This window comes from Pristiophorus japonicus, chromosome 23 (genome assembly GCF_044704955.1).
Source record: "Pristiophorus japonicus isolate sPriJap1 chromosome 23, sPriJap1.hap1, whole genome shotgun sequence".
Classification (NCBI taxonomy): domain Eukaryota; kingdom Metazoa; phylum Chordata; class Chondrichthyes; family Pristiophoridae; genus Pristiophorus; species Pristiophorus japonicus.
The window spans coordinates 5,464,074-5,490,241 of record NC_091999.1 but is presented as its reverse complement, the minus strand read 5'-3'; the positions used below and the strand labels follow the sequence as shown (position 1 = coordinate 5,490,241).

At 49.2% G+C, this 26,168-nt stretch overlaps 1 protein-coding gene across 1 annotated transcript; it reads right to left on the bottom strand.

The window, feature by feature from the left end:
* Positions 1-14,088: 14,088 nt before the first annotated feature.
* On the bottom strand, positions 14,089-15,968 carry LOC139235697 (probable G-protein coupled receptor 139). Its single transcript, XM_070866736.1, has 2 exons — positions 15,899-15,968; positions 14,089-14,999 (listed from the first exon to the last, which is right to left on the bottom strand). Exons 1-2 carry the CDS (start codon positions 15,966-15,968, stop codon positions 14,089-14,091), a joined length of 981 nt encoding a protein of 326 aa, XP_070722837.1.
* Between the last annotated feature and the right edge of the window lie 10,200 nt (positions 15,969-26,168).

The window sequence follows — 26,168 nt, the reverse complement described above, 5'->3', positions numbered from 1 at the left end:
CAGTGAGTGTGAACAGTGTGTGGGGAAAGTACGGATCTCCATTGCCCAGTGAGTGTGAACAATGTGTGGGGACAGTGCGGGCTCCCATTGCCCAGTGAGTGTGAACAATGTGTGGGGACAGTGCGGGCTCCCATTGCCCAGTGAGTGTGAACAATGTATGTGGACAGTGCCGTCATTGCCCAGTGAGTGAGGAACAATGTGTGGGGACAGTGCGGATCTCCATTGCCCAGTGAGTGTGAACAATGTATGGGGACAGTGCGGGTTCCCATTGCCCAGTGAGTGTGAACAATGTGTGGGGTCAGTGCGGGCTCCCATTGCCCAGTGAGTGTGAACAATGTGTGGGGACAGTGCGGTCATTGCCCAGTGAGTGTGAACAATGTGTGAGGACAGTGCGGGCTCCCATTGCCCAGTGAGTGTGAACAATGTGTGAGGACAGTGCGGGCTCCCATTGCCCAATGAGTGTGAACAATGTGGGGACATTGCGGGCTCACATTGCCCAGTGAGTGGGAACAATGTGTGAGGACAGTGCGAGCTCCCATTGCCCAGTGAGTGTGAACAATGTGTGGGGACAGTGCGGATCTCCATTGCCCAGTGAGTGTGAACAATGTGTGGGGACAGTGCGAGCTCCCATTGCCCAGTGAGTGGGAACAATGTGTGGGAACAGTGCGGGCTCCCATTGCCCAGTGAGTGTGAACAATGTGGGGACATTGCGGGCTCACATTGCCCAGTGAGTGGGAACAATGTGTGAGGACAGTGCGGTTCCCATTACCCAATGAGTGTGAACAATATGTGGGGACAGTGCGGGCTTACATTGCCCAGTGAGTGTGAACAGTGTGTGGTGACAGTGCGGGCTTACATTGCCCAGTGAGTGTGAACAGTGTGTGGGGACAGTGCGAGCTCCCATTGCCCAGTGAGTGTGAACAATGTGTGGGGACAGTGCGGATCTCCATTGCCCAGTGAGTGTGAACAATGTGTGGGAACAGTGCGGTCATTGCCCAGTGAGTGTGAACAATGTGTGGGGACAGTGCGGATCTCCATTGCCCAGTGAGTGTGAACAATGTGTGGGGACAGTGCGGGCTTACATTCCCCGATGAGTGTGAACAGTGTGTGGGGACAGTGCGGGCTCCCATTGCCCAGTGAGTGTGAACAATGTGTGGGGACAGTGCGAGCTCCCATTGCCCAGTGAGTGTGAACAATGTGTGGGGACAGTGCGAGCTCCCATTGCCCAGTGAGTGTGAACAATGTGTGGGGTCAGTGCGGATCTCCATTGCCCAGTGAGTGTGAACAATGTGTGGGGACAGTGCGAGCTCCCATTGCCCAGTGAGTGTGAACAATGTGTGGGGACAGTGCGAGCTCCCATTGCCCAGTGAGTGTGAACAATGTGTGGGGACAGTGCGGATCTCCATTGCCCAGTGAGTGTGAACAATGTGTGGGGACAGTGCGAGCTCCCATTGCCCAGTGAGTGTGAACAATGTGTGGGGACAGTGCGAGCTCCCATTGCCCAGTGAGTGTGAACAATGTGTGGGGACAGTGCGAGCTCCCATTGCCCAGTGAGTGTGAACAATGTATGGGGACAGTGCGGATCTCCATTGCCCAGTGAGTGTGAACAATGTGTGGGGACAGTGCGAGCTCCCATTGCCCAGTGAGTGTGAACAACGTGTGGGGACAGTGCGAGCTCCCATTGCCCAGCGAGTGTGAACAATGTATGGGGACAGTGCGGGTCTCCATTGCCCAGTGAGTGTGAACAATGTGTGGGGACAATGCGGATCTCCATTGCCCAGTGAGTGTGAACAATGTGTGGGGACAGTGCGGATCTCCATTGCCCAGTGAGTGTGAACAATGTGTGGGGACAGTGCGGGCTCCCATTGCCCAGTGAGTGTGAACAATGTGTGGGGACAGTGCGGTCATTGCCCAGTGAGTGTGAACAATGTGTGGGGACAGTGCGGGCTCCCATTGCCCAGTGAGTGTGAACAATGTGTGGGGACAGTGCGGTCATTGCCCAGTGAGTGTGAACAATGTGTGGGGACAGTGCGGTCATTGCCCAGTGAGTGTGAACAACGTGTGGGGACAGTGCGGATCTCCATTGCCCAGTGAGTGTGAACAATGTGTGGTGACAGTGCGGGCTCCCATTGCCCAGTGAGTGTGAACAATGTGTGGGGACAGTGCGGGCTCCCATTGCCCAGTGAGTGTGAACAATGTGTGGTGACAGTGCGGGCTTACATTGCCCAGTGAGTGAGGAACAATGTGTGGGGACAGTGCGGGCTTACATTGCTCAGTGAGTGTGAGCAATGTGTGGTGACAGTGCGGGCTTACATTGCCCAGTGAGTGTCAACAATGTGTGGGGACAGTGCGGATCTCCATTGCCCAGTGAGTGTGAACAGTGTGTGGGGTCAGTGCGGGCTTACATTGCCCAGTGAGTGTGAACAATGTGTGGGGACAGTGCGAGCTCCCATTGCCCAGTGAGTGAGGAACAATGTGTGGGGACAGTGCGGGTTCCCATTGCCCAGTGAGTGTGAACAATGTGTGGGGACAGTGCGAGCTCCCATTGCCCAGTGAGTGTGAACAATGTGTGGGGACAGTGCGAGCTCCCATTGCCCAGTGAGTGTGAACAATGTGTGGGGACAGTGCGAGCTCCCATTGCCCAGTGAGTGTGAACAACGTGTGGGGACAGTGCGAGCTCCCATTGCCCAGTGAGTGTGAACAATGTGTGGGGACAGTGCGGGTTCCCATTGCCCAGTGAGTGTGAACAATGTGTGGGGACAGTGCGAGCTCCCATTGCCCAGTGAGTGTGAACAATGTGTGGGGACAGTGCGGGCTCCCATTGCCCAGTGAGTGTGAAACATTTATGGGGACAGTGCGGATCTCCATTGCCCAGTGAGTGTGAACAATGTGTGGGGTCAGTGCGGGCTCCCATTGCCCAGTGAGTGTGAACAATGTATGGGGACAGTGCGGATCTCCATTGCCCAGTGAGTGTGAACAATGTGTGGGGACAGTGCGGGCTCCCATTGCCCAGTGAGTGTGAACAATGTGTGAGGACAGTGCGGGTTCCCATTGCCCAGTGAGTGTGAACAATGTATGGGGACAGTGCGAGCTCCCATTGCCCAGTGAGTGTGAACAATGTGTGGGGACAGTGCGGGTCTCCATTGCCCAGTGAATGTGAACAATGTGTGGGGTCAGTGCGGGCTCCCATAGCCCAGTGAGTGTGAACAGTGTGTGGGGAAAGTACGGATCTCCATTGCCCAGTGAGTGTGAACAATGTGTGGGGACAGTGCGGGCTCCCATTGCCCAGTGAGTGTGAACAATGTGTGGGGACAGTGCGGGCTCCCATTGCCCAGTGAGTGTGAACAATGTATGTGGACAGTGCCGTCATTGCCCAGTGAGTGAGGAACAATGTGTGGGGACAGTGCGGATCTCCATTGCCCAGTGAGTGTGAACAATGTATGGGGACAGTGCGGGTTCCCATTGCCCAGTGAGTGTGAACAATGTGTGGGGTCAGTGCGGGCTCCCATTGCCCAGTGAGTGTGAACAATGTGTGGGGACAGTGCGGGCTCCCATTGCCCAGTGAGTGTGAAAAATTTATGGGGACAGTGCGGATCTCCATTGCTCAGTGAGTGTGAACAATGTATGGGGACAGTGCGGGCTCCCATTGCCCAGTGAGTGTGAACAATGTGTGGGGACAGTGCGGATCTCCATTGCCCAGTGAGTGTGAACAATGTGTGGGGTCAGTGCGAGCTCCCATTGCCCAGTGAGTGTGAACAATGTGTGGGGACAGTGCGGATCTCCATTGCCCAGTGAGTGTGAACAATGTGTGGGGACAGTGCGGGTCTCCATTGCCCAGTGAGTGTGAACAATGTGTGGGGTCAGTGCGGGCTCCCATTGCCCAGTGAGTGTGAACAATGTGTGGGGACAGTGCGGGTCTCCATTGCCCAGTGAGTGTGAACAATGTGTGGCGTCAGTGCGGGCTCCCATTGCCCAGTGAGTGTGAACAGTGTGTGGGGAAAGTACGGATCTCCATTGCCCAGTGAGTGTGAACAATGTGTGGGGTCAGTGCGGGCTCCCATTGCCCAGTGAGTGTGAACAGTGTGTGGGGACAGTGCGGATCTCCATTGCCCAATGAGTGTGAACAATGTGTGGGGACAGTGCGGATCTCCATTGCCCAGTGAGTGTGAACAATGTGTGGGGACAGTGCGGTCATTGCCCAGTGAGTGTGAACAATGTGTGAGGACAGTGCGGTCATTGCCCAGTGAGTGTGAACAATGTGTGGGGACAGTGCGGTCATTGCCCAGTGAGTGTGAACAATGTGTGGGGACAGTGCGGTCATTGCCCAGTGAGTGTGAACAATGTGTGAGGACAGTGCGGGCTCCCATTGCCCAGTGAGTGTGAACAATGTGTGAGGACAGTGCGGGCTCCCATTGCCCAATGAGTGTGAACAATGTGGGGACATTGCGGGCTCACATTGCCCAGTGAGTGGGAACAATGTGTGAGGACAGTGCGAGCTCCCATTGCCCAGTGAGTGTGAACAATGTGTGGGGACAGTGCGGATCTCCATTGCCCAGTGAGTGTGAACAATGTGTGGGGACAGTGCGAGCTCCCATTGCCCAGTGAGTGGGAACAATGTGTGGGAACAGTGCGGGCTCCCATTGCCCAGTGAGTGTGAACAATGTGGGGACATTGCGGGCTCACATTGCCCAGTGAGTGGGAACAATGTGTGAGGACAGTGCGGTTCCCATTACCCAATGAGTGTGAACAATATGTGGGGACAGTGCGGGCTTACATTGCCCAGTGAGTGTGAACAGTGTGTGGTGACAGTGCGGGCTTACATTGCCCAGTGAGTGTGAACAGTGTGTGGGGACAGTGCGAACTCCCATTGCCCAGTGAGTGTGAACAATGTGTGGGGACAGTGCGGATCTCCATTGCCCAGTGAGTGTGAACAATGTGTGGGAACAGTGCGGTCATTGCCCAGTGAGTGTGAACAATGTGTGGGGACAGTGCGGATCTCCATTGCCCAGTGAGTGTGAACAATGTGTGGGGACAGTGCGGGCTTACATTCCCCGATGAGTGTGAACAGTGTGTGGGGACAGTGCGGGCTCCCATTGCCCAGTGAGTGTGAACAATGTGTGGGGACAGTGCGAGCTCCCATTGCCCAGTGAGTGTGAACAATGTGTGGGGACAGTGCGAGCTCCCATTGCCCAGTGAGTGTGAACAATGTGTGGGGTCAGTGCGGATCTCCATTGCCCAGTGAGTGTGAACAATGTGTGGGGACAGTGCGAGCTCCCATTGCCCAGTGAGTGTGAACAATGTGTGGGGACAGTGCGAGCTCCCATTGCCCAGTGAGTGTGAACAATGTGTGGGGACAGTGCGGATCTCCATTGCCCAGTGAGTGTGAACAATGTGTGGGGACAGTGCGAGCTCCCATTGCCCAGTGAGTGTGAACAATGTGTGGGGACAGTGCGAGCTCCCATTGCCCAGTGAGTGTGAACAATGTGTGGGGACAGTGCGAGCTCCCATTGCCCAGTGAGTGTGAACAATGTACGGGGACAGTGCGGATCTCCATTGCCCAGTGAGTGTGAACAATGTGTGGGGACAGTGCGAGCTCCCATTGCCCAGTGAGTGTGAACAACGTGTGGGGACAGTGCGAGCTCCCATTGCCCAGCGAGTGTGAACAATGTATGGGGACAGTGCGGGTCTCCATTGCCCAGTGAGTGTGAACAATGTGTGGGGACAATGCGGATCTCCATTGCCCAGTGAGTGTGAACAATGTGTGGGGACAGTGCGGATCTCCATTGCCCAGTGAGTGTGAACAATGTGTGGGGACAGTGCGGGCTCCCATTGCCCAGTGAGTGTGAACAATGTGTGGGGACAGTGCGGTCATTGCCCAGTGAGTGTGAACAATGTGTGGGGACAGTGCGGGCTCCCATTGCCCAGTGAGTGTGAACAATGTGTGGGGACAGTGCGGTCATTGCCCAGTGAGTGTGAACAATGTGTGGGGACAGTGCGGATCTCCATTGCCCAGTGAGTGTGAACAATGTGTGGGGACAGTGCGAGCTCCCATTGCCCAGTGAGTGTGAACAATGTGTGGGGACAGTGCGAGCTCCCATTGCCCAGTGAGTGTGAACAATGTGTGGGGACAGTGCGAGCTCCCATTGCCCAGTGAGTGTGAACAATGTACGGGGACAGTGCGGATCTCCATTGCCCAGTGAGTGTGAACAATGTGTGGGGACAGTGCGAGCTCCCATTGCCCAGTGAGTGTGAACAACGTGTGGGGACAGTGCGAGCTCCCATTGCCCAGCGAGTGTGAACAATGTATGGGGACAGTGCGGGTCTCCATTGCCCAGTGAGTGTGAACAATGTGTGGGGACAATGCGGATCTCCATTGCCCAGTGAGTGTGAACAATGTGTGGGGACAGTGCGGATCTCCATTGCCCAGTGAGTGTGAACAATGTGTGGGGACAGTGCGGGCTCCCATTGCCCAGTGAGTGTGAACAATGTGTGGGGACAGTGCGGTCATTGCCCAGTGAGTGTGAACAATGTGTGGGGACAGTGCGGGCTCCCATTGCCCAGTGAGTGTGAACAATGTGTGGGGACAGTGCGGTCATTGCCCAGTGAGTGTGAACAATGTGTGGGGACAGTGCGGTCATTGCCCAGTGAGTGTGAACAACGTGTGGGGACAGTGCGGATCTCCATTGCCCAGTGAGTGTGAACAATGTGTGGTGACAGTGCGGGCTCCCATTGCCCAGTGAGTGTGAACAATGTGTGGGGACAGTGCGGGCTCCCATTGCCCAGTGAGTGTGAACAATGTGTGGTGACAGTGCGGGCTTACATTGCCCAGTGAGTGAGGAACAATGTGTGGGGACAGTGCGGGCTTACATTGCCCAGTGAGTGTGAGCAATGTGTGGTGACAGTGCGGGCTTACATTGCCCAGTGAGTGTCAACAATGTGTGGGGACAGTGCGGATCTCCATTGCCCAGTGAGTGTGAACAGTGTGTGGGGTCAGTGCGGGCTTACATTGCCCAGTGAGTGTGAACAATGTGTGGGGACAGTGCGAGCTCCCATTGCCCAGTGAGTGAGGAACAATGTGTGGGGACAGTGCGGGTTCCCATTGCCCAGTGAGTGTGAACAATGTGTGGGGACAGTGCGAGCTCCCATTGCCCAGTGAGTGTGAACAATGTGTGGGGACAGTGCGAGCTCCCATTGCCCAGTGAGTGTGAACAATGTGTGGGGACAGTGCGAGCTCCCATTGCCCAGTGAGTGTGAACAACGTGTGGGGACAGTGCGAGCTCCCATTGCCCAGTGAGTGTGAACAATGTGTGGGGACAGTGCAGGTTCCCATTGCCCAGTGAGTGTGAACAATGTGTGGGGACAGTGCGAGCTCCCATTGCCCAGTGAGTGTGAACAATGTATGGGGACAGTGCGGGTTCCCATTGCCCAGTGAGTGTGAACAATGTGTGGGGACAGTGCGGGTCTCCATTGCCCAGTGAGTGTGAACAATGTGTGGGGACAGTGCGAGCTCCCATTGCCCAGTGAGTGTGAACAATGTGTGGGGACAGTGCGAGCTCCCATTGCCCAGTGAGTGTGAACAATGTGTGGGGACAGTGCGTGTTCCCATTGCCCAGTGAGTGTGAACAGTGTGTGGGGACAATGCGGATCTCCATTGCTCAGTGAGTGTGAACAATGTGTGGGGACAGTGCGGGCTCCCATTGCCCAGTGAGTGTGAACAATGTATGGGGACAGTGCGGGTTCCCATTGCCCAGTGAGTGTGAACAATGTGTGGGGACAGTGCGGGTCTCCATTGCCCAGTGAGTGTGAACAATGTGTGGGGACAGTGCGAGCTCCCATTGCCCAGTGAGTGTGAACAATGTGTGGGGACAGTGCGAGCTCCCATTGCCCAGTGAGTGTGAACAATGTGTGGGGACAGTGCGAGCTCCCATTGCCCAGTGAGTGTGAACAATGTGTGGGGACAGTGCGAGCTCCCATTGCCCAGTGAGTGTGAGCAATGTGTGGGGACAGTGCGAGCTCCCATTGCCCAGTGAGTGTGAACAATGTGTGGTGACAGTGCGAGCTCCCATTGCCCAGTGAGTGTGAACAATGTGTGGTGACAGTGCGGGCTCCCATTGCCCAGTGAGTGAGGAACAATGTGTGGGGACAGTGCGGGCTCCCATTGCCCAGTGAGTGAGGAACAATGTGTGGGGACAGTGCCGGATCTCCATTGCCCAGTGAGCGGGAACTCAGTTTCCGTGATAGTTTACACTAGTTAAAAAACATTGCGCTGAAATGCAGATCCTATCATCTCCATTGGCTGTTTCTGCTAACTGTACTCATTTACGGGTCCTCGCCGAGGCCCTAAAATTAAAATTGATCACAAGGACACTAATAGGCACGTTTTCAAAGCTTTAGATATAAAAATTCATCTCGGACGGTGGGGCAAATCGAGCGCTATCGGCTTGGCCGCCCGTTACAGGCAACGCCTGATATTCAGTCCATTACAGTCAATGAAACTAAATATCAGGCGCTGCCTATGAGCGGCGGCCCTTCCGTTACCGCCCCGACGTGCGCCACCGCTCAAGACGAGTTTCTATACGCATGTATTTTAAATTTACTAACAAACTGACTTCTGTGCACAAATATAACGAACAAATGGCTCTTTTTATTTTTACGTCCTTTTCAGGTTATTTAAAATCCGGTTACTCACAGCTGGTGAACTAGACATGCTGATCAAAATATTTATTGCTGTGCTTCAACCCATTTGCAGCTGCATATCTCTAACTGCACCAAGTTACCACTCTGAAAAATATGAAGGATTTTTTTTTTGAGTGCAATTTTTAAAAAATTACATTCTAAAATGCTGCACGGTTGTGCTGGTTCGTGGCAGATTTTAACTTCGGCGATGTGCAATTTAATTTGTGTGGAAACTTGAGGGAAACTAATCTCAAATCTATTGCAATGTTTGGTGTCATTCTGCGGCTGGATTGGCGATTGCACCCAAAGCTAAGACGCTCCACGCGACATCTTTAATATTAACATTAAGTGGTAAGGTGTACAGTAGAGGGCACAGAATAGACTCTCTGGGCTGAATTTTAACGGGTGATGTTGAGTGCGAGAGGGGGCGGGTAGAGGTTGTCGGGAAAACCGTGAAATTGGGTCCCCACCCAACTTAACGACAGGGCCTGATTTGAATGGAAGGCCTCGGTTCCCATCCTCTGCCAGACGGATGGAGAGGCTGGCTGGGGACAGACGTTGGGGGCGGTAGGCCTACCACTCGAGGTTGAAGAGTGGGTAGAGCAACGGATCGTGGGGGTTGGGGGCTTGTAAGTGGCCTCAGATGCACAGAATGGCGTTGGGGGGGGGGTGGAGTGTTCTCACCAAGATCGTGGGTAGGGAGGAGCTGGGGAAATCTGCAGAAGATCTTGGGCCGGGATCAGCATGTGGACTGACTTATGCAGGTATCGGGGTGTGTGGGGGGGGGGGGGGTGGTGCCTGGGGAGGATTGGTGGCCATAGGGAGCCAATCGAAGGCCTGGGATGTGTGCGCAATCCGGGCGGATTGGGTTAGGCAGGGCCCCTTGAAACCAGGAGGTACGTGTAAATTGCACTGACCTCCTGGATCCCGCAGTCCCTTGCTTATGTACCTGCCCCAGGTTTTACGGACTTTTGTAAAAAAAAAGAGACTTCCAGCCTAATTATAATATTTATATTTACCCCTCGTCTACTGGGAGCGGATTGGCTGCTCGGCTAAGTCCAGCCTCTTTTCCCGCCTCAGTTAAAAAACCGAATATCGCGAAATATAGGCGGAGATTTTTTTTTAACAATTTCACAACGCCAGACTCCAAACCGACCTTATATGTGGGTTAAAATGGGACCCTCTGTATCGGGGTGGGGCGCGTTTGGGCAGAGTCCGGAACATAGAAACATAGAAACATAGAAAATATGGTGCAGGAGTAGGCCATTCGGCCCTTCCAACCTGCACCGCCATTCAATGAGCTCATGGCTGAACATGCAACTTCAGTACCCCATTCCTGCTTTCTCACCATACCCCTTGATCCCCGTAGTCGTAAGGACTACATCTAACTCCTCTTTGAATATATTTAGTGAATTGCTTTGTAACGATGGAAATGCTTCAGCTCACAATATGTAATTACATTTACAATTAAATGAAGGGATATCTCGCCATATTCATTCACTCCTCTCCAAACTGTAGGGGATGTTTTTGGGAGTCAGGTCGGGGTTGCAGGCCGGGTGGGAAAAATGTGTTGTTTTTGCCAGCGCATTGGCCCACCGCAGTCAACCCGTCACCACGCACCTTTCCCAAATCTGGTCTATCAATGCTGAGCAGACCGGACACAGAGCGGTTGGGGAGGTAACTTAGGTCATTATGACCTCCGTGAACGGACCATTCAGAATTATTTTTAGCTCACCACCAGTGCTTACAAGGTCGCCCACGGGGTCTATGCTGCTCGGGGATCACGTGGGCAGCTGTGTTCGCAAGAATTGATTTATTTACTTGACAGCTGCAAATGTGGTATAACAGCTTCTATCTAATAGCTGTTCCCTTCCCAAGCTCAGAAACGTGAGCTTACTGCATTTGGCAGACCGTTTAAGCGTTCAGCAGGTGCTTGTAGTAAACATTGTATCTAGTGTCACCTCATTGGAACAACCTCTCTCACCATTGACAGATCGCCTCTGTCATCTTAAGGTCATCTGCCATCTATTATATCAGCATCGTTGCCTTTGAAACTATCTTACCTTGGTCCTCATAATCACACCAGTATCATCTCCAACATCAATTGCACCAATACTGACACAGCACCCAAAAAAACAACCTTCTCCGGCAATTCCTTTTCCCCAGCTGTTTAAATTGTACATTAATGATTTAGACGAGGGGATTACATGTAGTATCTCCAAATTTGCGGATGACACTAAGTTGGGTGGCAGTGTGAGCTGCGAGGAGGATGTTATGAGGCTGCAGAGCGACTTGGATAGGTTAGGTGAGTGGACAAATGCGTGGCAGATGAAGTATAATGTGGATAAATGTGAGGTTATCCATTTTGGTGGTAAAAACAGAGAGACAGACTATTATCTGAATGGTGACAGATTAGGAAAAGGGGAGGGGCAACGAGACCTGGGTGCCATGGTACATCAGTCATTGAAGGTTGGCATGCAGGTACAGCAGGCGGTTAAGAAAGCAAATGGCATGTTGGCCTTCATAGCGAGGGGATTTGAGTACAGGGGTAGGGTGGTGTTGCTACAGTTGTACAGGGCCTTGGTGAGGCCACACCTGGAGTATTGTGTACAGTTTTGGTCTCCTAACTTGAGGAAGGACATTCTTGCTATTGAGGGAGTGCAGCGAAGATTCACCAGACTGATTTCTGGGATGGCGGGACTGACATATCAAGAAAGACTGGATCAACTGGGCTTGTATTCACTGGAGTTCAGAAGAATGAGAGGGGATCTCATAGAAACGTTTAAAATTCTGACGGGTTTAGACAGGTTAGATGCAGGAAGAATGTTCCCAATGTTGAGGAAGTCCAGAACCAGGGATCACAGTCTAAGGATAAGGGGTAAGCCATTTAGGACCGAGATGAGGAGAAACTTCTTCACCCGGAGAGTGGTGAACCTGTGGAATTCTCTACCACAGAAAGTTGTTGAGGCCAATTCACTAAATATATTCAAAAAGGAGTTAGATGTAGTCCTTACTACTCGGGGGATCAAGAGGTATGGCGAGAAAGCAGGAAAGGGGTACTGAAGTTGCATGTTCAGTCATGAACTCATTGAATGGCGGTGCAGGCTCGAAGGGCCAAATGGCCTACTCCTGCACCTATTTTCTATGTTTCTATTCTAATTAGCTGATGCTGCACAGGACAGACGGCATTGGCCCTCGACCACATTGCTGTCCGCGAGGCCAGGGATGGCCACACCATGGCCAGATTGAGTTCACTTGATGCTGTAAACCTGGCTGCCACATAATGCGCCTGGTTGGCACCACCCCACACCAACAGCATAAAGCACCCCTACAATGCCCAATCCAATCATTTCACACTCGTCAACATTACGGGGATACAATTATGCCTCACCATTCACTGCAACTCACTGACCCACTTCCAATGGTGCACACAGATGAAGGCAAAGTGTTCAAAATAAAGGTTTTAATGTTGGATACCAGATTAATAGAAACATCACATGAACATTGCATAATACCCTCAAGTGTCTACCCTTGGGTGTTGTCCATTGCTATGATTGGACTACGATGAAGGTGAGCGTGAGGAGTAACTAGTGATAGGGGAAGTGATAGTTTTGATAGGGAGGGAAGGGCGGAGGTGCAAGACAAGTTGATGCTGGTCAGGATGTGTCGGACTGGGTTAGATGAGGCAGACTGATGGGGATGTGATCAGTGCCACAGCAGGATGAGGATGAGTGTGGCTTTGCAGTAACGCTTCGTGACCTACTGCAATAATTGAAAGGTTTGTGCCAGTCCAGGCAGATCCTCCTGACCACATGCCTGCTTGTATCCACTCGTGCAATGTGCAACCTCGATGCGTTCATGTTCTGGGGAGGGCTCTTTGGCCCAGTGGAAGGCAAGAGAGCCTCCTTGCTTGCTGTGGCTCCCTTTCTAAGCATATCGAGGGATTCATGGAGAGCCAAGGCTTGTCAGTTTTTGCGCTGGAACAGAACAACTGTCAAAGTTAATTTCTGCAAGGTCCCTTTAGGGAAACTGGCTGCGACCAGCAAAATGGCGTCATCAATCCCGCTTCCTTCAATTGGCCGGCAAACGCGCTGGGCGGGGCTTCAGAAGCCCCATGAAGGGAAATTGATTTTGAACAGTGGGCTGGAGCCAGCAGTGGGGCCGGGACCCGCCAATGACGCCAAGGTGGGGAAAATACAGCCCAGTTATCGTCTGGCTCACTGAATAAATAGGCGATTCACGAGGGTGAAGCCTTTATCCGAATTTTTGCACAAAGTGATGTAGAGACACAGGTATAAAGACTAAAATGTACTTTCGTTGACAGACAGAATAGTAAATAATTAATGCGCATAACAGGGTAACATTTCCAGATATAACCAACAGTAAAATGGCCAAAAAATGCCTGACAGTTACTGCATTGAGCAGCAGAATCAAATCAAATGGAATAAACGGTGTTAAAATATAATGAAGGAATTTAATTTATATCCATACCTGTGAATAAACAATATCTCGTGTTACAATGACAAAACCATGGATTATTTGAAATTCAATGTTCACTTTGTACATGAACTACTAGAAAGTGTTCTTTACAGGACAGCACACTCAATTGTTCCTCGAACGGCAGCAGCCGTTTCTTCGGGGCAATATTTCAGTTTTGGCTTCTGGCAATAAACCGATAGGGACAGAATTCAGCCATTGAACCCCTCAGGTCTGTCCCACCTTTCAATTCGATCACGACTGACTCGTACCTCAACTCAATTTCTCGCCGTGGCTTCATAATCCATTAATATCATTACCTAACCAAACTTTGTCGATCTCAGTTGTGAAATTTTCATTTGTCCTCCAGCATCCATAACATTTTGAGGGGGACTATTCCAGATTTCTAGTAACTTTACGAGAAAAAGTATTTTCTGATTTGAATCCTGAATAGCCTGGCTCTAAAGTTAATGACATGCCCCTCTGTTAAGGATTCCTCCGCTTACATTCGCGTGTGTTTTATAAACCACCCCCGGGCCTGACGTTCTTCACAATGATTAAATGTTTAACAACATGTAAAACAAATCAAATCTCTGGCTGTCGTTTGACGTCTGAACCCAGACTTGCCCCAGGGCTCAGGCCACGAGAACTGGATAAAATCTCAATGAACATTTCAGCAAAGCAGCTGTGACCTGGTAAATTGAATACGGTTATTAACGACTCTCTAAATGGTTGTAAAATCGTGCTTTTGCAATTCTCCTCCTGGTTGCATGTTATTTTAGGGAACACCGGCGACTCGAAGGATCTTAGAGAGGGAGAGAGCCCTCGATTCGATCTGGGAAGGAAATGCAGGATAGTCCGGGGAGTCGGGAGTAAGAGTACAGGTTGGACCATGAAACGGAACAGTCTCGAAAAATGGTAATAATTCATTTGTTTTCACGACTTTACGATTTTAATGAGGAGATTGAGCGGGTATTTCAACCCGTTGCAAAATTCCTCTCTGAATTTCCTCTGGGTCCCCGCATAAATACACGTGTTAGTGCAACAGCTCAGGAGCTGCAGCATATTCCCACTTTCCTGCAAAATAAACCTTGGGTCGTTGCCGCTAGAGCCTGTCGAATAACTGCTGCTTGAAAATCGCACGTATAAGAAATTTACAACATAGGTGGTCCATAACACGAGGAAACTGCCCGAGATGGTGAAGAGTAAAACGATGGATTTTCTCCGGCTCTCCATCTCTCGGTCACTCTGATTCTCCCCGCTGCTGTGGGCCCGGAGTCTCTTGCGGGCTCTGTTGGCCACCAGAATGTTTCTGACGGTCACAGCGTTGAACAGTAACATCAGGACGAACGGGGCACAGGGGTTTAAAATACGGTCAATCGAGTCAAACGCTGTCCAAAAAAGTTCAGTGTAAAACTTTAACTTAATGTTGCAGTACCAGGGTACACCGTCAATAATATACAAAGGCTCGTACACAAAGTACCAGGGGAAGTTTTTGACACAGCTCACGGCACAAAGCGTTCCCATTACAATGGCAGCCGTTCTCTCGGTGCAATATTTTGCTTTCAACTTTGGGCAGCAAATAGCCACAAATCGATCGAAGGTGAAAGCGACCGTTAACCAGACCGAGCAGTCCCTGGCTACATAGATCAGAGCGATTTTGAGGCTACAGACGGGAGTGGTGGAGAGGAAGAGAACCGGGAAATAGATGACGCTGATACGGTTCAATATCACTGCCGTGATGAGGACCAGGAGGTCCGTCACCGCCATCCCCACCAGGTACCGGGTGATACATCTGGAGAGACCGCACCTTCCTCGGGACAGGATCACAATGGTCGCCAAGTTGCCTGACAAAAATAGAAGCAAAGAGCCACATTAATGATTGTGCAGACTGCTCCAAAGAGGGATCCAGGTTTCTTGGATTTTTAATGGGGCACCTAACCCAACAGGATAGGGGCGCACGGTTGAGGATTAACACCTCATCAGAAGAAGGGCAGCTCTGACAATGCCGTGCTCTCAAAATACTGCACTGAAACACAGACACATAGAAAATAGGTGCAGGAGTAGGCCATTCGGCCCTTCGAGCCTGCACCGCCATTCAATAAGATCATGGCTGATCATTCACCTCAGTACCCCTTTCCTGCTTTCTCTCCATACCCCTTGATCCCCTTAGCCGTAAGGGCCATATCTAACTCCCTCTTGAATATATCCAATGAACTGGCCTCAACAACTCTCTGCGGTAGGGAATTCCACAGGTTAACAACTCTCTGAGTGAAGAAGTTTCTCCTCATCTCGGTCCTAAATGGCCTACCTCTTATCCTAAGACTGTGTCCCCTGGTTCTGGACTTCCCCAACATTGGGAACATTCTTCCTGTATCTAACCTGTCCAGGCAGCCTTGATTGAGAACTCAAATCCCGGAGACCAGACTGAGATTCTACTCTCTGAATATACACATTACAATGTATTTTCACCATCATCCTATCGTTATGCCGGGTCAGCCTGTACTGAGAACTCAAATCGCGAGATCCAGACTGAAACTCTCCTTTAACCTTTGTAAAATATGGTATTGAACAGCCAGGGGAATGATAACAGACAGTGTGGATGGAACCGATTTCACCGAAGTGTTTACTCTGCAGGAAAGAAACACAGAGAAATGTTCTGCGGACAATTACACAGGTAGAGAACCGAGACAGCTCAGACTGATGGACTGATCTGTGCAACGAAGGACTTATCGCAGGGCCTTACCTGGAACACCAAAAGCTGCCAGAAGAGGATAGCAAATGGCGTACGCTAGACCCGTCACTTGTCCATGCATCTTCTATCCGAAATTCTGGTCCCTGCTCGAGCTGCTGACAACTGTTTGTCACCGCGCAATATTCAGAGGCTCCATAGTTATAATTGTTGGAAACTCCCAGTACGACAATTAGACCTCATCACCCCAGGGACAAAGAGATTAGGTTACATAATCATTAATGTCAAACACAGCCACTAAACAAACAGATTATGCCGTTTGGTTTCACGCTGCTGTTTTTCCACTGTGCATATTAAATTAATGTTACATAGGTTTAAAGTGAAACCGCCCAACAGCACAATACTAGTTTGTTAACACTTATTCACAAAGTAGGATGTCTGTTTACTTGTTCTTATTCCCTTTTTAATTATTAGGTTTTATTTTATATTCATTTCCATAATGTGTGCCTATCTGACAAGACCGCATTTACTGCCAACCCCGAGGCTGCCTGGACAGGTTAGATACAGGAAGAATGTTCCCAATGTTGGGGAAGTCAGTGATGAGCGGTTAATCTTCACCATCGTTGTCAACTGCACACAAACTCCGAGATGATACAAGGAATAACGTGTGTGAATGTATGTTCGGAATTCAGATGAGAATACTAAATTACAGGCTGATCTCGATGTGGTGGGGGAATGCGCCCACGTCTGTACACAGTACTCAAGGTATGGTCTCACCAAGGCCCTGTACAGCTGCAGTAAGACCTCCCTGCTCCTATACTCAAATCCGCTCGCTATGAAGGCCAGCATGCCATTTGCTCTCTCTGCTGTCTGCTGCACCTGCATGCCTACTTTCAATGACTGATGTACCATGACACCCAGGTCTCGTTGCACCTCCCCTTTTACTAATCTGTCACCATTCAGATAATAATCTGCCTTCCTGTTCTTCGATACGTACAGAGTGAATCTCGTGGGTAGGGCCAACGCCGGTCACATGTCCACCAGGCACCAGGCTGTGTGCTGCAGCACATGGACCTGCTGTGTTATAGGACCAATGCCAGTCACGTGTGCACCGGGTTGCATTGCCTGGCCTAGGATAAAGAGCTGGGTATCAGTCTGGCAGATGTAAATAAATATCAATAAATGTAGTGTAAAGTGCATGGGTAGGACTAATGCCAGTGTCGTGTGCATCAGGCAGGGTGTGTGCTAAAGCTGAGGCGCCTTGGGTATTATAGGGACAGTCACTTGTGTTCAAGGATGCTGAAAGGGGAAGGAACTGTGTATTATAAGCGCAGTGCCAGTCACGTGCACACCAGGAGTCGATACCTATTTTAGACCCTCCCGGTAGTTTGACTATCTCATTGATTGAGACAGGTGGATTGGCATCATCATTTACTGAAGTTACAGTATTGCAGAATATGGCATGGTGGATCAGGAGCTCTTTTTTGCACCAGTGCTTCCTATCACTCTCTGAGAAACCTTCTCGAGTTTTTTGAGGATGTAACTAGTAGTGTGGACAAGGGAGAACCAGTGGATGTGGTGTACTTGGACTTTCAAAAAGGCTTTTGACAAGGTCGCACACAAGAGATTAGTGTGCAAAATTAAAGCACATGGTATTGGAGGTAATGTACTGACGTGGATAGAGAACTGGTTGGCAGACAGGAAGCAGAGAGTCGAGATAAACGGATCCTTTTCAGAATGGCAGGCAGTGACTCGTGTGATGCCGCAGGGTTCAGTGCTGGGACACCAGCTATTTACAATATACATTAATGATTTAGACGAAGGAATTGAATGTAATATCTCCAAGTTTGCTGATGACATTAAGCTGGATGGCAGTGCGAGCTGCGAGGAGAATGCTAGGAGGCTGCAGGGGGAGTTGGACAGGTTAGTTGAATGCGCAAATTCATGGCAGATGCAGTATAATGTGGATGTGCGAGGTTATCCACTTAAGTAGCAAAAGCAGGAAAACAGATTATTATCTGAATGGTGACAGCTTAATAAAAGGGGAGATGCAACGAGACCAGGGTGTCATTGTACACCAGTCATTGAAGGTAGGCATGCAGGTACAGCAGGCAGTAAAGAAAGCAAATAGCATGCTGGCCCTCATAGCGAGGGGTTTTCAGTATAGGAGCAGGGAGGTCTTACTGCAGTTGTACAGGGCCTTGGTGAGACCATACCTTGAGTATTGTGTGCAGTTTTGGTCTCCTAATCTGAAGAAGGACATTCTTGCTATTGAGGGAGTGCAGCGAAGGTTCACCAGACTGATTCCCGGGATCGCAGGACTGACATATAAGGAGAGACTGGACCGACTAGACATTTATTCACTGGAATTTAGAAGAATGAGAGGGGATCTCATAGAAACATATAAAATTCTGACGGGATTGGACAGGTTAGATGCAGGAAGAATGTTCCTGATTTTGGGGAAGTCCAGAACCAGTGGTCACAGTCTAAGGATAAGGGGTAAGCCATTTAGGACCGAGATGAGGAGAAACTTCTTCGCTCAGAGAATTGTGAAGCTGTGGATTTCTCTACCACAGAAAGTTGTTGAGGCCAGTTTGTTAGATATATTCAAAAGGGAGTTAGATGTGGCTCTTACAGCAAAGGAATCAAGGTGTATGGAGACAAAGCAGGAATGGGGTACTGAAGTTGCATGATCAGCCATGATCATATTGAAAGGTGGTGCAGGCTTGAAGGGCCGAATGGCCTGCTCCTGCACCTACTTTCTCTGTTTCCATGTTTCTATGTTTCTAACTAATAGAATCAGAAAGTGAAGTCTTCACATATTCTAGCTGCCGATAAAACAGTTGTTAGCTAATTAGATTCGTCACCGATCTTCAACATCCAACTGGAATTTTGAATCAATGAACTAAATTATGATGAGCAAACACGTTCGGTCTCTCTCAGCTTAGTAAACTCACTGGTCTATTGCACAAAACCCAAAATAAGTGTGTAAGAGATCGCTGATATTTTTCCCATCTCTATCTCTCTCACACACGCACACTGGCTGGATTTTGCGGGGCAGTCAGCGGGCGCGGTCGATGGCGGATCGGGTGGGACAGTGTTAGTTTTCCCCAGCGGGTCGGGACCCCGCTGTCAACCCGCCGCCAAGCGCCTTTAAGATATGTCGGGTCTGTCAGCACTGAGCACACCCGACAGGCAGCGGTGGGGCAGGCAATTGAAATCACGCCCACTGTACGAAGGTTTTTTTTTTCCTCCAGCTTTGTTAATGTGTAAGGTCAAACACCGGTTTCCCACCGTGTTTAAGCCCTCGTCGGTCAAGCTTAAGCGGGAAGTCACTGGCCATTCAATCAGCTGATTAGTTGATAGCTTCAAATGTCAAGTCGCAGCTCCCAGCTGATTGAGAAATGTCCCCTTAACCACGAGCTTCTCTAAACTGCATTTCCGCGACAGTTTCAGTATGCTGCAAGTCTTTCCACAGCTCTGCACCCAGCCTGATCTCATTGACTCTCCCACCATTGACAGATCGCTTCTGTCATCTCTAACTCACCTGCCATCTATTCCATCAGCATGGCTGCCGTTCAAGCTCTCTCGCCTTGGTCATTAGAATCGCACCATGATCAGCCCCAACACCAGCATCAGCGGGCACACCAGCAGCACCAGGCACACCAGCAGCATCAGCAACAACACCAGCCTTCTCCACAATCAACTGATGCGGAACAGCGCACGGGGCATCAGCACCCGACTATGTTGCTGCCCGGGAGACCTGCGATGGACTTACCATGGCCAGTTTTACTTCACTGGACGCTGTATGCTGTACACCCTGGCTGTCACTTAATGCAGTAGGCCACGCCCATGAACGCCATAATACACCCTTACAATGCTAAAGCCATTCCATTCACACTCATCACCACTACAGGGGGCACCGTTATGTCTCACCTTCCACTGCAACTCACTGAGCCACTTCCAAAGGTGCACACAGATATGTCCAAGAACGCGAAAGTGTTGAAAATAAAGGTTTCAATGTTTGGCACCACATTAACAAAAACTTTGGCTCAAACACACAAGTGTCACTTAAGTCAATTTTTAAGCATAATTCGGACTGGGCCTTACACATCGGCTTAAGGTAGAAGCTGAAATTCCATGAACAAAATTTTACAAAACCTTAATTATTTGAAAAATCTAGTAATTTTCTGTCATAATGGAGAAGTTTCACATTCCACAAATATAAAAACAGACTTTTTCAGAGCAGAATGTTTGTCCAGCAGGTATTGTGCCATTAAATTCAACGAATAAGGTGAACGTAGAGAATAATAGTAAAATATTTAAACGAAAGACTCTTTACCTGAATGCCTAAAGCATTTGGAGCAAGATAGATGAATTCGAGGCTGTAATTACCCGAAACAATTGGGTTTGCTCTCACAGCAATTTCAGAGACGTGTTTGCAAGGTGACCAGGGTCAGTAGCTAATTATTCCAGGCTACTTGAACTTTCGAAAAGACTGGAAAAGGAGATGGGTTGGCCACGATAATGAAGGATGAAATAAAGAAAGTCGAGAGAAATTGCCCCTCTGTTAAGGCCTGTTACCGTCGCAAATTGGCAGCCAAGCTGTTGAGTAGAGTAGCACATTGCCCCATAAAAGTCTTCCCACCGCTCGTCGGTGCCAAGAGTTGTCTTTTTTTCGGGTGTTGCATAGTTCCTCATGCACACCGCCGGAGTGCCTTAAAGGTGTGTTGCCTTGTTTTGTGTCAGCAACATTTTCCCGTTGTTTCACGAGCAGTGCAAGGATACGGTGCGCACTACTTTGCGCGTGCTGAAGGCGCCTTCCACCTGCAGAACAGGGAGGCCGCTTGGAGGTGGCTGGGCTTATGGAGGCTGCTGAAATGAGGTCAGTGTTGGCAGGCCAAAGCCTCCCGCTCATTGTGCGTGCCACCGAGGCACGGAGGCGAAGGCGGCACTGGGGAGGGCACCAGCCGCAGAGACAGCGGGCAAGGGCCGGGGTGATGGTGACAGGGGAGAGGCCACAGGAAGGCCCTCTGAAAGCGCGTCCCCTCGGGAGGAGGTTGAGGTACGCAGACCTCCCCACACCAGATATCGGGCCAGCAGGAGAGGAGGCAGCCTGCAGCGGGGGCAGGTGTTGGGAGGCAGCAACCTGCAGAGGTGGAGGAGGCAACAGAACAGCAGGGAGAGGCCAGTGAGCCAATTCACAGAAGAAGATGGCCACACAGATGTGGAGGCACTGGGCCATATCGAGAAAGGGTCTTCCGCCACAAATTCTCATACAGGGATATGAATGATGATCAGTGCCCGCGTAGACTGAGATTCCAAAAGGACATCATGACGGAGCATTGCAATCTCCCGCAGGCAGAACTGGAGCCACAAACACGGGTGAGGAGAGCCCTCAGCGTGGCATCTAAAGTTAATATTTGCCCTGAACGTTTATGCAACAGGGTCCCTCCAAGGTGACCCCGCGGACATGTGCAACATCACGCAGGTTGCAGCCTACACATCAATACAGGATGCTCTGTATGGGATGAGGGCCGACTACATCTCATTCTCCACGGCAAGGGAGAAGCAATTGGAGCTTCAGACTGCACTTCTGCACATCGCGGGCTTCCCCAGGGTCCAGGGGGATCATTGACTGCACACATGTTGCTCTCAGGGCACCCCAACATACTCCCGAGCAATTCAGAAACCACAAGGCAGTCCTCTCCTTGAATGTGCAGTTTGTGTGCGATCACCAACTGCAAAATTATGGAAGTGGATGCCCGCTTTTCTGACAGCAGCACCAACTCTTTCATAAGAACGTAAGAACACACGAAATAGGGACAGGAGTAGGCCATACGGCCCCTCGAGCCTGCTCCGCCATTTAATACGATCATGGCTGATCCGATCATGGACTCAGCTCCACTTCCCTGCCTGCTCCCCATAATCCCTTATTCCCTTATCGGTTAAGAAACTGTCTATCTGTGCCTTAAATTTATTCAATGACCCAGCCCCCACAGCTCTCTGAGGCAGCGAATTCCACAGATTTACAACCCTCAGAGAAAATAAATTCCTCCTCATCTTATTTTTAAATGGCCGGGCCCTTAGTGTAAGATTATGCCCCAAGTTCTAGTCTCCTCTATCAGTGAAAACATCTTCTCTGCTTCCATCTTGTCAAACCCCCTCATAATCTTATATGTTTCGATACGATCACCTCTCATTCTACTGAATTCTAATGAGTTTGAGATCCAACTTTCATGCCCTCCATCTGAATTTGAAATTCAACCATGCTATGGTCACTCATTCCAAGGGGATGCTTTACGAGGAGATTGTTTATTAATCCTGTCTCATTACACAGGACCAGATCGAAGATAGCCAGCCCACTGGTTGGTTTCGTTACATACTGCTCAAGGAACCTGTCCCTTATGCACTCTATGAACTCTTCATCAAGGCTACCCTTACCAATTTGATTTGTCCAAACAATATAGAGGTTAAAATCACCCATGATTATTGCTGTTTCTTTTTACAAACCCCCACTATTTCTTGGTTTACACTCCGACCGACAGAGTTGCTACTGTTAGGGGGCCTATAGACTACACCCACCAGTGATTTTTTTCCCCTTATTATTCCTTATCTCCACCCAAACTGTTTCAACATCCTGATCATTTGAGCCAATATCGTTTCTCATTACTATGGCAGTGATTCCATCCTTTATCAACCGCACCAGCACCATTCCTATTCACTGGGGCCAATGAAGATTGCGGCTGGCTCCTTGGTGATAAAAGGGTACACGCTGACCACTTGGCTCATGATCCTCTGTGCAACCCTAGATCTGCTGGCCAGCTCGCTTACAACAACAGTCTGCCGGCCACTAGGACCATCATCGAGCGCACAATTGGCATTCTAAACAGAGGTTTTGCTGCCTGGACTACTCAGGACGTGTGCCACAACACTCGTCTGAGCGTGTCTCCTTACTCGTGGTGGTGTGCGTCACGTTCCACAACCTGGCCATCACGGGGGCGCAGCCAGTGAAGGACGAGGCAACAGTGTCACCTGTGGAGGAGGAGGAGGAGAAGTAGGCATGGGGGGGGGGGGGGGGGGGTGATAGGGTGAGCGGAAATTAAAAAGTTCAAAGAAAAAGGAGAAGGCAAAAGTGCAGCGTAGCGACAGGGGTAATGATAACCAGAGTGTGACAGGAAGGGACAGAGCGGATACACCCAAGGCAAAATTTAAAGCTCCATATCTGAATGCACGTAGCATTCATAACAAAACAGATGACTTGACGGCACAAGCAGAAATAAATGGAAATAATCTGATTGCTATTGCAGAGATGTAGTTGCAAGGTGACCAAGGACAGAAATTGAATATTCAGGGGTATTTGCCATTTCGAAAGGATAGGCAGAAAGGAAAAGGAGATGGGGTCGCTCTGTTAATAAGGGATGAGGTCAGTGCAGTAGTGAGAAATGATATTGGCTCAGAAGATCAAGATGTGGAATAAGTTTGGGTGGAGATAAGAGATCATAAGGGGAAGAAGACACTGGTGTGAGTGGTCTTCAGGCCCCAAACATTAGCCACACTGTAGGACACAGTATAAATCAAGAAATAATGGAGGCTTGTAAGAAAGGTACGGCAATAATCATGGGCAATTTTAATCTTCATATAGATTGGACAAATCAAATTGGCAAACGTAGCCTTGAGGAGGATTTCATAGAGTGTATGTGGGATGGTTTCTTGGAACAATACATTTCAGAACCAACCAAGGAGCAGGCTATTTTAGATCTGGTAGTGTGTAATGGGCCAGGATTAATGAATGATCACATAGTGAAGAATCCTCTTGGGAAGAGTGATCATAGCATGGTAGAATTTCAAATTCAGTTTGAGGGTGAGAAGGCTAGGTCTCAAACTAGTGTCCTGAACTTAAATAAAGGTAATTACAAAGGTATAAAGGTGGAGTTAGTTAAAGTGGACTGGGAAAATATATTAAAGGGTTAAAACTGTTGAAAAATAGTGGCAAACATTTATGGAGATATTCCATAACTCTCAGCAAAGATATATTCCAGTGCGAAAGATAGGTTCTAAGAGAAGGGTGAATCATCCCTACCTAACTAAGGAAGTAATGGATGATATCACATTGAAAACAAAGGCATACAATGTTGCAAAGAACAGTGCAAGGCCAGAGGATTGGGAACTTTTTAGAAACCAGCAAAGGTCGACTAAAAAAATGATAAAGAGAGAGAAGATAACTTAGGAGAGCAAACTAGCAAAAAATATAAAAACAGACAGTAAGAGCTTCTACAGGTAAAAAAAAAAAGGAAGAGGGTTGCTAAAGTAGAGGTTGGTCACTTAGAGAATGAGATTGAGGAATTAACAATGGGAAACGGAAATGGCAGAGAAAGTCAACAAATAATTTGTAACATTCTTCACTGTAGAAGACACTAAAAGCATCCCAATAATTGATCATCAAAAGGCCATTGGGGAGTGGGCTCTAAAACAATCACTATCACGAGAGAAACATACTAGGCAAACTAATGGGACTAAAGGTGGACAGGTGCCCTAGACCAGATGGCCTGCATCCTCGGGTCTTAAGAGTGGCTGCAGAGATAGGGGATGCATTGGTTGTAATTTACCAACATTCCCTGGATTCTGGAGAGGTCCCAGTGGACCGGAAAACCGCAAATGTAACGCCCCCATTTAAGAAAGGAGGCAGACCGAAAGCATAGTACAGTTAGTCTAACAGCTACCATTGGGAAAATGCTGGAGTCCATCATTAAGGAAACAGTAGCAGGACATTTAGAAAATCATAATGCAGTCAAGCAGAGTCAGCATGGTTTTATGAAAGGGAAATCATATTTGACTAATGTGCTGCAGTTCCTTGAGGATGTAACGAGCTGGGTGGATAAAATGGAACCGTTAAATGTCGTGAATTTGGATTTCCAGAAATCATTCGATAAGGTGCCACATTAAAAACAAGGTAAGAGCTCACGGGGTTAGGGAAATTATATTACCATGGCTAGAGGATTGGCTAACTAACAGAAAACAGAGAGTTGGGATAAATGGGTCATCTTCAAGTTGGCAAAAGGTAACCAGTGTGGTGCCACATGGATCAGTGCTGGGGCCTCAACTATTTACTATTTATATTAATGATTTGGATGTAGGGAGCGAGTCTGATGTAGGCAAATTGCTGATAGAAACATAGAAACATAGAAATTTACAGCGCAGAAGGAGGCCATTTCGACCCATCGTGTCTGTGCCAGCCGAGAAAGAGCCACACGGCCCTCGGTCAACAGCGCTAAAGGTTATGTATAAACCTATGAACAATGACAGAAAGGCAAAGAGCACCCAACCCAACCAGTCCGCCTCATACAACTGTGACACCCCTTATACTGAAAACATCAACACTCCACACCAACCGGAGCCATGTGATCTCCTGGGAGAGGCAAAAACCAGATAAAAACCCAGGCCAATTTAGGGAGAAATAATCTGGGAAAATTCCTCTCCGACTCATCCAAGCGATCAAAACTAATCTAGGAGATCATCCTGGCTGTATTCTATTCCCTGCAGTACTTATCATTATATCTGCACCGCCCAACAAAAGGTTATCCAGTCTAATCCCAATTACCAGCTCTATCGGTAACCCTGCACGTTACTGCACTTTAATTGCCCATCCAACCATCTCTTAAAAGTGGTGAGGGTTTCTGCATCCACCACTCTTCCAGGCAGTGAGTTCCAGATACCCACAACCCTCTGCGTAAAGAAGCCCACCCCTCAAATCCCCTCTAAACCTTCCACCAACCACCTTAAAACTATGCCCCCTCGTAATAGACCCATCCACCAATGGAAATAGACCCTTACAATCCACTGTGTCCAGGCCCTTCAATATTTTGTACACCTCGATGAGGTCTCCTCTCAACCTCCTCTATTCCAATGAGAACAAACCCAGCCTATCCAATCTGTCCTCATAACTAAGATTTTCCATTCCAGGCAGCATCCTTGCAAATCTCCTCTGCACCCTCTCGAGTGCAATCACGTCATTCCTACACTACGGCGACCAGAACTGCACGCAGTATTCCAGCTGTGGCCTAAACAAAGTATTATACAATTTAAGCATAACATCCATACTCTTATATTTAATGCCTCGGCCAATAAAGGCAAGCATTCCGTATGCCTCTTAATCACCTTATCCACCTGGCCTGCTACTTTCAGGGATCTGTGGACAAGCACTCCAAGGTCCCTTTGTTCATCTACACTATTAAGTGTCCTACTGCTTAATGTGTATATTCTTTCCTTATTAGACCTCCCAAAGTGCATCACCTCACACTTCTCTGAATTAAATTCCATTTGC